This window comes from Eumetopias jubatus, unplaced genomic scaffold, assembly GCF_037043125.1.
Source record: "Eumetopias jubatus isolate StellerSeaLion01/CBP00866 unplaced genomic scaffold, mEumJub1_p1.0 scaffold_14, whole genome shotgun sequence".
In the NCBI taxonomy this organism is placed as follows: domain Eukaryota; kingdom Metazoa; phylum Chordata; class Mammalia; order Carnivora; family Otariidae; genus Eumetopias; species Eumetopias jubatus.
In genome coordinates, this window is record NW_028274820.1 from 66084408 (window position 1) to 66097598 (window position 13191).

The window sequence follows — 13191 nt, forward strand, 5'->3', positions numbered from 1 at the left end:
GGCGCCCCTGATTTAGTCACTCTCGATATAGAAAAAGTTTAGCCATGAACTTGTTGAGATTGTATTGAACATACAAATGAATAAAACCCGATTTTATCTTTTAATGTATTTTTGCCAGAAAATGGATTGTTAACTTCCTTTTTGGGTTGCTCAATATGAGATGATAGTGTGATGGGAAAGAGGAAAACAGGGGTTGGAGTCAGGTGGCCTCGGCTCAAATTCCAGCTCCACCAATAATCCCAGGTACACCGGAGGAGAGTCACATTCTGGCCACAGCTTCCTCATTCCTAGAAGTAGGTGTAATAAAATTTATCACACGGAGAGACACTGAGGGTGAAACAAGAGCATTGCACAAAGCTCCTAGCACATAATAACTGCTCAATAAATGACACTTAAGCAATTAATCATTAAATTTTATCTTCCAGCTCCAGATTTAAGCAAGATTCGAAGGCAATAAAATCAGGCAGCCTGAAGTAAGCTGCGTGGAAATTGGCTGCCTAGTGTAGAGAATGTAAGAGAAATGAGGTCACTCTTTGAGAGGCTAATTAATAAAATCGAAATAATGAATTAGAGCAAAGGTCAGCAAACTGTTTCTGTGAAGCACCACAGTAAATATTTTAGGCTTTGCCAGCCACGAGGTCAGCATGGCAGCTATGCAACTCGGCCATGGGAGCAGGGAAGGAGCTTCCATAGACCGAAACATAAAATGAATGACCGTGGGTGTGTTCCAGTAAGACTTTGTTTATGGACACTGAAATTTGAATGTCATCTCGTTTTTGCATGTCACAAAATATTATTATTCTCTTAGGGTTTTTTTCCAACCATTTAACAAAGTAAAAAACTATTCTTCATTCTCAGGCATCACAAAGTCAGATGACAGCCTGAATTTAGCCTGTGCGCCATAGTTTGCCAACCCCTGCATTAGGACAGTAACATGAAGCGTCATTATGAAAACATCCTAGTTCACAGAGGCAGAATTAACTTAAATCAACTTTATATCCAAATAGTCAGAAGCAAATAGAAAGTCACAGAAGCAAATCTGGCAGAGTAAATCCTGTGAATGTCTGCCTGACCCCAAGCCCAGCTGGAAGGACTGGCCCCAACTGGAAATGGATGTGTTGGACTAACATGGTCCAATGCCAATCAACAGCCAAACTGCCCTCACTCACCGCATCATCCTAATTTTTATTTGGCTTTCTTCTACAGAGTTGCCTATAGGGAGGGAATGTACCGGTCAGGAAGACCTCGATAACCTATTCTGTTTGACACTTCTTTCTTACTGCAAATGGATACATGGTGATTCTGATTTGCTCATCAGACTTTTGTAAATTCTTTTTTTTTTTTCCTTAAGTCTGAATCAGCATTTCCAAATCCAATTAACTTGGGGCTATATGTGAGAGTGTTTTTATGAGCCTATGTGGCTGAGGTCCAGTTCCTCAACACTCATTAATTTATGAAGGTAATTTTACTTTAAAGGGCCTTTCTATGTGGCCAGTCAGCCTTCCACAGGAAGCCCCAAACTCATGCTGTGCTACCTGTTCTCCATCAGAACTTCTAACTCTTTTCAGAAGCTTAGTGTAGTCATTCATTGAATTATTACAAGTGAAGTCATAATGGCACATAGGGAGTGCTCAATTAATATTTGCTATTATGATGATCATGACTTTGATTATTGACACTTGCTGTTGCTTTACCTTTGCATCTGAATTATACCTGCTAATAGACCTCACTCCTTTTTCATGTCCCTGATATTAAAATATTATAATTCATTTGATATGGGTTGCTGAGATAGAGGGAATGACAATAGACTATCTCGGATTCTTGAATTTAAAGCTGCTCTGAAATAGCTCATCTTTCTATGTGGTGTCAAAAGAGTTTTCTACTTAAATCAAGGTCACATATAGAAGAAAAAGCTGAGGGCCTCCAATGTATTGAATGCTTACTCTCTTCTAGAACCACCAGGCACTGCCACATACATTTTGTGTTCTTGAGGGTCCTATAGGTGGGTATAATTATTCCCTCTGTACCAATAAGGAAAATGGTTGCTCAAAAAAGTGAAATCGTGCCTTGCAGATCCTGCGCCCGAGGAGACACACGCAGCTAACATTGTCTTCTTCGCGCGACTCTCCCCGCGGGTTCTCTCTGGGCACAATGGCAACTCTTAAGGAAAAACTGATTGCACCAGTTGCAGAAGAAGAGGCAACCATCCCAAACAATAAGATCACTGTAGTGGGTGTTGGACAAGTTGGTATGGCGTGTGCCATCAGCATTCTGGGAAAGTCTCTGGCTGATGAACTTGCCCTTGTGGATGTTTTAGAAGATAAACTCAAAGGAGAAATGATGGATCTGCAACATGGGAGCTTATTTCTTCAGACACCTAAAATTGTGGCAGATAAAGATTACTCTGTGACTGCCAATTCTAAGATTGTGGTGGTGACTGCAGGAGTCCGCCAGCAGGAAGGAGAGAGCCGGCTCAATCTGGTGCAGAGGAATGTTAATGTCTTCAAATTCATTATTCCGCAGATAGTCAAGTACAGTCCTGATTGTATCATAATTGTGGTTTCCAACCCAGTGGATATTCTCACATATGTTACCTGGAAACTAAGTGGACTACCCAAGCACCGTGTAATTGGAAGTGGGTGTAATCTGGATTCTGCTAGATTTCGCTATCTCATGGCTGAAAAACTTGGCATTCATCCCAGCAGCTGCCATGGATGGATTTTGGGAGAACATGGAGATTCAAGTGTGGCTGTGTGGAGTGGAGTGAATGTGGCAGGCGTTTCTCTTCAGGAACTGAATCCAGAAATGGGAACAGACAACGACAGTGAAAATTGGAAGGAAGTGCATAAGATGGTTGTGGAAAGTGCCTACGAAGTCATCAAGCTAAAAGGATACACCAACTGGGCTATTGGATTAAGTGTGGCTGATCTCATTGAATCCATGTTGAAAAATCTATCCAGGATTCATCCAGTGTCAACAATGGTGAAGGGGATGTATGGCATTGAGAACGAAGTCTTCCTGAGCCTTCCATGTATCCTGAACGCTCGGGGCTTAACCAGTGTGATCAACCAGAAGCTAAAGGATGATGAGGTTGCCCAGCTCAAGAAAAGTGCAGATACCTTGTGGGACATCCAGAAAGACCTAAAAGATCTGTGACTTCTGGCTTCTAGGCTGTAGAAATTTAAAACTATGATATGATTAACTGTGAGCCTTTAGTTTTTCATCCATATACATGGATCACAGTTTGCTTTTATCTTCCTAAATAGGTGAATCTGGGCTCACAAAATCAAAGCCCATGCTTGGTTTAATGCTTGCAATATGAGCCCTTGAACAAATAAAATTAACTATTGCAGTGTGAAAAAAAAAAGTGAAATCATGTTTCTAAGGTCATAAAGCTGGGAACGTGGCTCCAGGGTTTGAATTAGAATCTTTCTTTCCGTCTCCTTTTTAACAAGATAGTTCCATTTATGTACACATTCTTCGTGCTACAGTTGTCAGATAAGTTACAGCTAAATATGCTATAAATTTCACCACACAATGCTATAATTTTGCTCTAAGACACCATGTCTTTTTAAAAAATTAAGAATGGGAAAAGATAATGTTTGTATTCATGTTCAGAGAGCTACCATTTCTGATATGAATTTGAATCTCATTGACGGCAAGCTTGAAGGTTGTCTGCTGCATGATGACAGACAACTCCATCAGGTTCTCAAGCTCTGATTTTCTCCTCTTAGATGCCTTGGCTACAGGACTAGTCTACTACAATATAAGAGACAGACTATAGAAAGGGACAAAGAAAGAATATGCTGCCCCACAACTTTAAGCCAATAGTGATAATAACTAATAGATACTTAGGGTCTATAATGTGCCAGGATTCCACCCAGAGCTTTATATGTACTTTCTCATTTAACCGTATCACCATTAACAAGAAGTAGAGACTATTACTAGCTCTATTTTATAGATGAGGAAACAGGGTTAGTGAGGCAGTTTCCTCAATGTAAGAGTCTGAACTGAGATCAAAATACAGGTCTATTTGACCCCAGAGCCTATATTTTCACCAAGATGTCTCCTGTTAGTTTGTGTTCTGTGTTGTAATTACAATTACTACATTACTGTGTACTTATTCAAATCAAGGAACACAGGTGTCATGTCATCTTACAATATCCTAAACAATGCTCTAAAATTCCCATATATTCACAAACATAACATGATATCAATTGTAAGGTGACTTCCAATTTTTTTTCTGATAGAAATATTCCCTCAGGCATTCCTGGGTGGCTCAGTCGATTAAGCGTCTGACTTCGGCTCAAGTCATGATCCTAGGGTCCTGGGATAGAGCCCCATATGGGTCTCCCTGCTCAGCGGAGAGTCTGCTTCTCCCTCTCCTTCTGTGCCTCGGGCTCTCTCTCTCAAATAAATAAATAAAATGTTAAAAAAAAAAGAAAGAAAAATTCCCTCAGAGGTTTTTGGTTTTTAGGTTTTTTTATATACATAAAACTTTGGAATGTAATTAACTAGTTAATTGTCTCATTATTTTTAGTCCATCAACTCACTTACACAACCATATGCCTATGTATTTAAGTAACTATAGAAAATCGTGTATTCACTTAGAACATTGGGGTTTTTTTCACTCTTGTACTTCATAGAATGATTTGTTTCAAACTTTTCACATGCATCTTCAACACCAGGCTGTATCCACATTAGAACCACTTTTTTTTTTTTTTAAGATTTATTTATTTCTTTGAGGGAGAGAGAAAGAAAGCAGGAGCCGAAGGGGCAGAAGGAGAGAGAGAATCTCCAGCAGACTCCATGCTCAGCTTGGGGCCCGACATGGGGCTCAATCCCACGACCCTGAGATCACAACCTGAGCTGAAACCAAGAGTCGGAAGCTTAACCGACTTCGCCACCCAGGTGCCCCTAGAACCACTTTTTGAGTCAATCTAATAATTTTCCAGAACACATTGTCTTCACTTCCATGTAAATTACTTGAGAGGCAGACCATTTTGAGTTTTAGTCTGAGTGTAATGGTACTGCTATAAAATTCTTCCCAAGCCACAAGAACTCATTTTTAAAACTTAGGAATTTGTTTTTAATTTGTTGTGCGATCTCTTTGAAATAATAATAAACTAAATGTATTGTGTTTATGTACCTAAAAAACTTTTGCAACAATATCCATCACTGGCAGTAAGGAAGGCAAACCCCAAACCCCAGGGCTTAATTATTAAATCTGTCTAAATTATGCATCTTTCTTATCTTTTATTATTTATTTTGAAATAATAATACACTAGAAAAAAGTGTAAAGTACGTCATAAATAACTTTTTTCCCTGAACCATTTGAGAGTTAGTGGCCAACCTGAAGCCTCGTCATCCCTGAATACTTTAGTTTATATTTCATACAAACAAGAGCCTTTTTTTATATGCCACAAAATGCCCATAAAAATTGGGCAATTAACACTCACATACCACCACAATCCAAACTCTAGACCCTATTTATGTTTTGCCAATTGTCCTAATAATATTTTTTTTGTCCTAATAATATTTTTATAGCAGAAAGATCCAGGTCAGAATCACACCTGTCTGTTTTGTCTCCTTCAATGTGGAGAAGTTTCTTGGCCTTTCCTTGCCTTTTTGGACATTGACACTGGAAGTTGATAAGCCAATCTATTTTGTAGATTCCTTCAATTGGAGTGATGTTTCCTTGTGACTACATTTGAGCTTTCTAATGTTGGAAGGACCAGCACAGAAGGGATGCTGTGTTCTTCTCAGTGTATTCTATCAGGTGGCAAATCATTTCCCCTCGTCCCATTATGAATTACATTCACTTTGATCCCTTGCTTGAGGTTATGTCTGCCAGACTTCTTCATGGTAATGTTATTCTCCCCTCCCCTTTTTTTGTCGTAAAATCAAAGTACTACTTTATTAAATGAGTTGTTTTACACAATGTGAACATCAATGTAATTACAATTGTAAAAAAAAATTTTTATAACAAGGATGGACTGATTTTCAGATTTCCAAATCAGAGTCAACTGTACATTTACACAGAATTGTCTTTGCATGAAGCCCAAAAAGGAACAGCTTAAAAATGAATGTTTCTCTAGCTCCTTTATTTTTGCTGATCAACAGTTTTCTGGAAAAGCAGCTGCAGGTTTCTTACCTAAGGTCTGAGACAGTAGAAGAGTCAAAGGTGTCATGACTTCACCTGTAAACAACTTCATGCCTGAACATCAGCCAATTCTGGAGGAAGTGGAGTCTTAGGATGCTTGCTTTCAAAGTGCTGCTTGAAGGTCTTAGAGTCTGGCATTGGTGTCCTACAAGCAGTGCAGGTATAATAATAAGGCAGCTTTGGCAGCAGTCTTTTGCTCATGTCCTCATTTCTTCTTTTGTCCAGCTTGCTTTTTGGCATTTGCTGCTGAGACTGAATCTTCGGCCGTCCACGAGCCATATCCGGGCCGGGGCAGTCTTGTGTCAGAGAGACCGCGCAGCGCGAGAGGGCCAGGGGCGGTGGCTGGAGGGACAGGAAGGGGGAGAGCGCCCAGCACCGCTTCAGCCTCCTCCACCCGCCAAAGAAGGGAAAGAGGATTCTTCCCCCTTTTGTAATTAAGTATTCCTGGGGGAAGGCACTTTGGAGATATCAATATCTCATTTTCCTCAAACCTTTAATCTATCCACCTGTTTGTATCCATAGGGATTTATGGCTTCCAATTTTATACTTATTATTAAATGGGTTATAACCCGTTATTATTTTTATTTTTTAATTTTTTAAAGATTTATTTATTTGACAGAGAAAGAGAGAGCACAAGCAGGGGGAGCAGTAGAAGGAGAGGGAGAAGCAGGCTCCCCACCACTGAGCAGAGAGCCGGATGTGGGGCTCCAACCCAGGACCCTGGGATCGTGACCTGAGCCAAAGGCAGAGGCTTAACCGACTGAGCCACCCAGGAGCCCCTATTATTTTAATTTTTTTTTGATATTCCAATTATTCCTGATTTGGCCAATGGGAGCTCATTCAAACCGACTTTTCCATCCTTCTGACGTGTCACCATCATTCTTTGAATGCTTCTTTGTTTTCCAGCCCCAGATGTTCCAAAGTTCAAACTGTATTTTCCCTAGCCGGCTGTGCCCACCTAATTCAGAATCCATTTTTCCTATGAAGTCTTCCTCCACCCTCTTTTCTGCTGCCCTTGCAGTCTGACTCCCCATTTATCATAGTCCGTTTCCAGGTGGCTTGGTAAAACCCAATTGCTGGGCCAGCTCCCAGTTTCTGATTCAGTAGGCCTGCAGTGGTGCCCCAGAACTGCATTTACAGCAAGTTCCCAGGTATTGCTGTCGCTGCTGCTCTGGGAACCACACTGGGAGAGCCACGGCAGAAGAGGCACACTCACACCACGGAAAGACAGGCTTACAGTCAGAAGTTTGAGCCTGGGGCTGTGACTTGCTGCTGCCATGACTTGGGGCATTCTGTGCCCCGTTGCCTCATCGATAAATGGGATTAATCCTTCCACGATTATTTGGAGGCTCAAAGGAAGTCAGACACAAAAAAAAATGCCTGGAGTGAGTGTGCTACACATAATAGGAACTTGGTTATAATTCGTTCCACAGACCAAATGCAGTCCATGCTCCTGATGAAGGCAATTTTCTGACTTCCGTCTTTTTCAGCTATGGCACTTTTGCCCTTGAAGGAACCCGTTGATGGCTTATCTCCTTTACAACCAAGACACTGAGGGGCAGTGCGCTCAGCCTGCTTAGAAGGCCACCTGCTGTTTCATCCGTTTGTAAGCTGGTCCCTGGAAGTTCCCTTGCCCAGAAGGTCTTAAAGTCCTTTTCTGGGTTTATTTTCCAGTGGTTCCCAGTACTAACAATGATTATGATAATAATCATCATTTTTCTGATTCGGGTGGAGAGATACAATCGGCAGGGTACTTTACATGTGTAATAGTGTTTAAATCTAACAATGAGCCTGCAGTAAAGGTATTATTATCTCTCATTTCCTAGATGAGAAAATTGAAGTGCAGAGAGGTTAAGTAGCTTCCTCAAGTTCCCAAAGCTAGTATCGAACAGTTGTCATCTAACCCTTTTGTATCCAAAAATGAGCCATGCTGGGCAAAACCTCTGAGGATGGCAGCCATGTTCAGGAACACTGCAACCCACATTTCCCCTTGCTTCTTTCCCCTGTCAAAATTAGATGGAATGCGAAAACAACGAAACGTGGATCACTACATCAAAAACTAAGGATGTATTGTATGGTGACTAACATAACATAATAAAATAAAATTTAAAAAAATTAGATGGAATGCAAGTAAAAAGTTATAATAAAAAATTAAACAAAATGGATCGACAATGCTACATAATTCTCTACACGGAAATAAGAATCTTTGTGGCTAAAACAGGATGGTCTCTGGATCATAGGGAAATTCCTCAGACAAGCCCTATCAGGCCATGCTGTCTGGGCCTCTGGCTTTTGAGTATTTCTTCCTGTGTCAGAATGCCCTTTCTCCCTGTCCTTGCATTTTCACTGTCTGGCAAACTCCTTCAGGATCTTCAAGAACCCAGCTCATACATAGTATCTTCTATCGAAACTTTCTCAACCTCCCTAGAAAGAGATAGACATCCTTTATCTGTGCTATCAAGGAAGGGATAGAACCTTCCTTGATCTTTTGGGAATAATTCATTAGATTACTTTTATGCACACAAATAAGAGCATGAACTCTGCAGCAACTCCATGAAGTCAAATCCTGTGGCATTTACTAAGTGTGTGGCCTTGAGAAAGTTACCTAACTACTCTATGCCTAGTTTTCTTATTTGTAAAATGATATAATTACAGTTTCTACTTCATGGAGTTACTATGAAGGTTACGAAGCTCAAGAGATTTAATGTTTGTAAAGCACTTAGCTCAGTATTAGAACATAGTAAGTATATATAAATGTTAAATAAGCAAATACTCATGCATGTATGAAGGATATATACTCAAAATGTTTTCACTTATATAGGAGGACCTATTTATAAAGTATGAAGGCAATTCCTCCTATCCATTCTTTTTTAAAGAAATTAATTCTTTTTATTGAAGTATGATTGACATACAATATCTTGTTAATTTTAGGTGTACATCATAGGGATGTGACATTTTTATTTGATATTTTTATACATTATGAAGTGATCCCCATCATAAGTCCAGTTACCATCTGTCACTATGCAGAGTTATTACAATATTATTGATTATATTCCCTGTGCTGTACCTTACATCCTGTGACTTGTTTATTCTATAACTGGAAGTTTATTCTTATCTCTTTTTTTTTAAAGATTTATTTATTTACTTAGAAAGAGAGTGAGCACAAGTGGGAGGGGCAGAGAGAGAGGGAAAGGGAATCTCAAGCAGACTCTGCTCTAAGCGTGGAGACCAACCCAGGGCTCTGTCTCACGATGCTGAGATCCACGACCTGAGCAGAAATCAAGAGTCAGAAGTCCAACCAACTGAGCCACCCACGTGCCCCATTCTTATCTATTCTTAACACCATTGTCTTCTACCCAAAATTCCTTTCTCTCCTCATTTTCCTCTATACTCAGTTGAGATTACACTACTCTAAACTCCCTGCTTACCATCCCCCATCACACTTCCCTTTACAAATCCAAAAATCTGGATGAACTTATAAGGGTGTCACTCTTGGACTTGTCTCCAGGAGGCCAGCACTACCGGAGAGAAATCACGTAGTGGGCAGGCTGCTATCTCTGCACATTGGCAATTACTAGCTCCAGATGGACTTTCTGCCCTAAGTAAGTGTCCTACTCAGTTCTTGGTGGTCTGCCTCTTGCTTGTTCATCACTGACTATTTCACATCTCTTTCTTTTCACAATGCTCAAATTTCCTCTCCCTTTTGTATTCCAAGCTTGTAAAATTTACCTCTTTTTTCTCTGGGAAAAAAAAAAGTGAACTCTTTAAAGATCTTCTCATTGTACAATGAACAGGTCTAGAGATCTAGTGTATCTTTCTACAGTTTCTCCTTCTTCACAGTTTCTGGGGAGGCAGAGCTCTTCCTCAGCTCACACTTGGGATCTGGAGCCCCTACCCTACTACCCCAAAACATCCTTTGCTCCTTCAGTACCTCCCTCTTTTTCCTTATACTGCTGACCTCCCTACTGGACAATACTCTCCAGTGTCCAAATAGGCTTTGGTATTTCCCATCTTAGAAACAAAAAAACGAAAGAAATGCAAAAAGAAAAACATCTTGCAGTTTCACAATGCCATTCAGCTATTGTCCCATTTCTCAGATCCTCTGTATACCCCAAATTCCTAAGACACCATCTTTCTACCTCCTTCCATTCATTCTTCCAACAGCTCTAATCTGAAATTTGTTTGGGACTGCATTGAAACTGCTATTTTTTAAGATCACCGGGTTCTTCAAACTAAATGCATGTTTTCCTGTTCTCATCATCCATCACCCCCCAGCAGGGTCCATGCGAACGACAATTCCTATGGCTTCCATACCTTCTCTCCCTCTCTCTTACTCATGTTCCTGAGTTTCCTCAGACCTCTATGGCTGATTCCCCTTGCTTTTCTCCTGGGGCCTTTAACTTTGCCAACCTTCCAAAGGTTGGAGAATCTCAGGCCTTTCCAGCTGTCAGTTCATCTTTTTCAGTCTCTCTCCTGACCCACTCTTCAGGACACTGCATTCACTCCCCTCGGCTGTAAATACTATCTCCACCTTCTTGACTTCTACATTTATTCTCTTCTTGGAGCTTTATTCTTAGATATCCACTTGTCTACTTGGTATCACTTTTTTTTTTTTTAAACATTTGTATTTATTTTTTGACACACAGAGAGAGAGAGACAGTGAGAGAGGGAACACAAGCAGGGGGAGTGGGAGAGGGAGAAGCAGGCTTCCCTGCCGAGCAGGGAGCCCGACGTGGGGCTCGATCCCACATGACCCAAGCCAAAGGCAGACGCTAAACAGCTGAGCCACCCAGGCGCCCCTTGGTATCACTTCTTAAATTTATTATAATCACCACATATTTAATATGTTCAATAGGAGGCTTCTAATTTCGCCTCACCTACTGTAAATCACCATCACCTTTCAACTGACCACTGTTGTAATATCATAATTGCTTTCTCCACTTCCTCTTTTGCCCCATTTTTACAAGCATTTTAAACAGCAATGAGAGTGATCTTCTAAAAGCATGAATTAGCTTAAAACCATTCAGCTCCTCACTGCCTTTCAAATAAAACTTGCTTTCCCTATGTCAGTGTGCAAGACCTCTACATGCCCTGGCCTCTGCCCACCTCTTCAGTCTCAGTTTGTGCCATTCTTCCCCTCAGACACTAAGGTGCGACCACACAGATCCCCAAGTACATTGAGTTTTGTTCAGCCCAAAGGCTTCAGTGTGCACGGTTATACCCTGGGCCTGAAATGCTACTCCCAACCTTGATGCATGGCCCCTCCCCTTCATCCTTCTGGTCCCAGGGTACATATCACTATCTCAGGGATGACTTCTCCTATCTCTGGAAATCAGTACCGTTCCCCCACCTCTTTATTCTCCATTCCAACTTCCTGTGTTTATCCTCCCTTAGCTTTTTCTTCTTTACAATTTCTTATTTGTTTATTGTTTATTCTCCACCTCCTGCACTGGTACGCACGGCTGTGTGGTACACTCCGAGCTGAGCACAACGGGAGTCGGTGGGGTCTCACACTTTAGAGCCAAATACTTACTCCAGAGCTTCAGTTCTTACTACCCGTGGAAATTCAGCAACATATTTAACACCTCCATGCCTCAGTTTCCACACCTAGAGAATGAAATGACAGTATGAAGATTAAGTACGACAACATACCTAGAGCATTTAGGACAACGTTTGGTACAGAGTAATCAGTATTGCTACTACCAGATCTCCCACTATTACCACTGATGATGATGATGGTGGTGGTGATATTGTTATTGGTAGCATTCAATAAAATTGCTGAATAAAAACTCGGATTTATATTCTTGTACAACTACAGTGTGTCAGACACCATACTACTTGCTGTCACATACCCTTTATTTTAAAATTTTTCTTCTCACAACTTAATGAATAGACAGATTTATGTCAGGAAAAGTTATTCAAAGAACTTGATGTATACAAGGATGTATACAACAAAGATGTATAGCTCCTGAGTGATGGAAACAGAATTTGAAAGCAATTTGCTTCCAAGGCTGGTGCTATTTCCAACAATCCACTGTCAGTGGGTCAGGGCCAGCCTGCCCTGAAGAACCACCTGGAATAATTTTAAGTTACATAGTCTTTAAACAAAATTTTAATTAATTAATTTATTTTTGAGAGAGCGAGAGAGCACATGAGCACAAGCCAGGGAGGGGCAGAGGGAGAAGCAGGCTCCATTGAGCAGGGAACCCGATGTGGGACTCCACCCCAGGACCCTGGGATCACGACCTGAGCCGAAGGCAGATGCTTAACCGGCTGAGCCACCCAGGTGCCCTTAAGTTACATAGTTGCTCTCATCCCTGGAGATACGGATTCTGTAGATTGACACGGGACTCTGGACTCTGTGGCTTTCACAAGAGCTTCAGTGAGGCTAAGACAGGAACCAGTGCCCTGTCCTTCCTCTGCCACATGGTCCCATGGTTTCCCCTTGGCTACACAATGATGTGTGAGCCCATTCAGCAGCATAGAGCCAGGTGGTAAAGAGGCCACTGTTGTGAGTTTGGTTACCTTCGCAGGTTGTTCACTTTCATAGCCGCACCTGGACTGCCGCACTCACCTGAAAGTGGGAGAGGCTGAACTAGCAGCTGCATCACCCCAAGCCCCTCCCCAGGGTCTGGAGAACACCATGGTAGTGCTAGTATGCTAAAGACAGCATTTTGGATTTTTCTCTTAAATGCAGAGGTAAATCTAAAATCAGCTTTCAGGAAGACTTGGGAAAAAAATCACTTTCTTTAAATTGGGTAAGAAAACAAAGTGACAGACAAATGAACTTCCGCCTGATTCTTTATGTTAATTTGTTAAACACCCAGGAGCATGGTTTGGTTTGCATGGGAAAAGTTTAGATGCGATCAGGAAGAGGCAGGCAACAAAAAGCCAGAGGGAAATGTTTACAGAAAGCTCCCTGTTCAACTAAACAGAAGACCAGATGTTACTGCAAACTGCTCCACATTTGAAAAATTCTTCTACAGAGTTCTGGCCAGGAAAAATAACTGACATCTTCTTGAAAACAT

At 41.2% G+C, this 13191-nt stretch overlaps 1 protein-coding gene and 1 pseudogene across 1 annotated transcript; one reads left to right on the forward strand and one right to left on the reverse strand.

Annotated features, from left to right (window-relative positions):
- The first annotated feature begins 2071 nt into the window (after positions 1-2071).
- Positions 2072-3213, forward strand: LOC114200222 (L-lactate dehydrogenase B chain). Its single transcript, XM_028092271.2, has one exon. The coding sequence runs from the start codon at positions 2152-2154 to the stop codon at positions 3154-3156; it is 1005 nt and encodes a 334-aa protein (XP_027948072.1). The 5' UTR covers positions 2072-2151; the 3' UTR covers positions 3157-3213.
- Positions 3214-6211: 2998 nt separating this feature from the next.
- Positions 6212-6442, reverse strand: LOC114200202 (transcriptional regulator ZNF706 pseudogene; annotated as a pseudogene).
- Positions 6443-13191: the final 6749 nt, after the last annotated feature.

Excerpts from the sequence above, each read along its gene's own strand:
- LOC114200222 (XM_028092271.2), top strand. The coding sequence starts at position 2,152 with ATGGCAACTCTTAAGGAAAAACTGATTGCACCAGTTGCAGAAGAAGAG.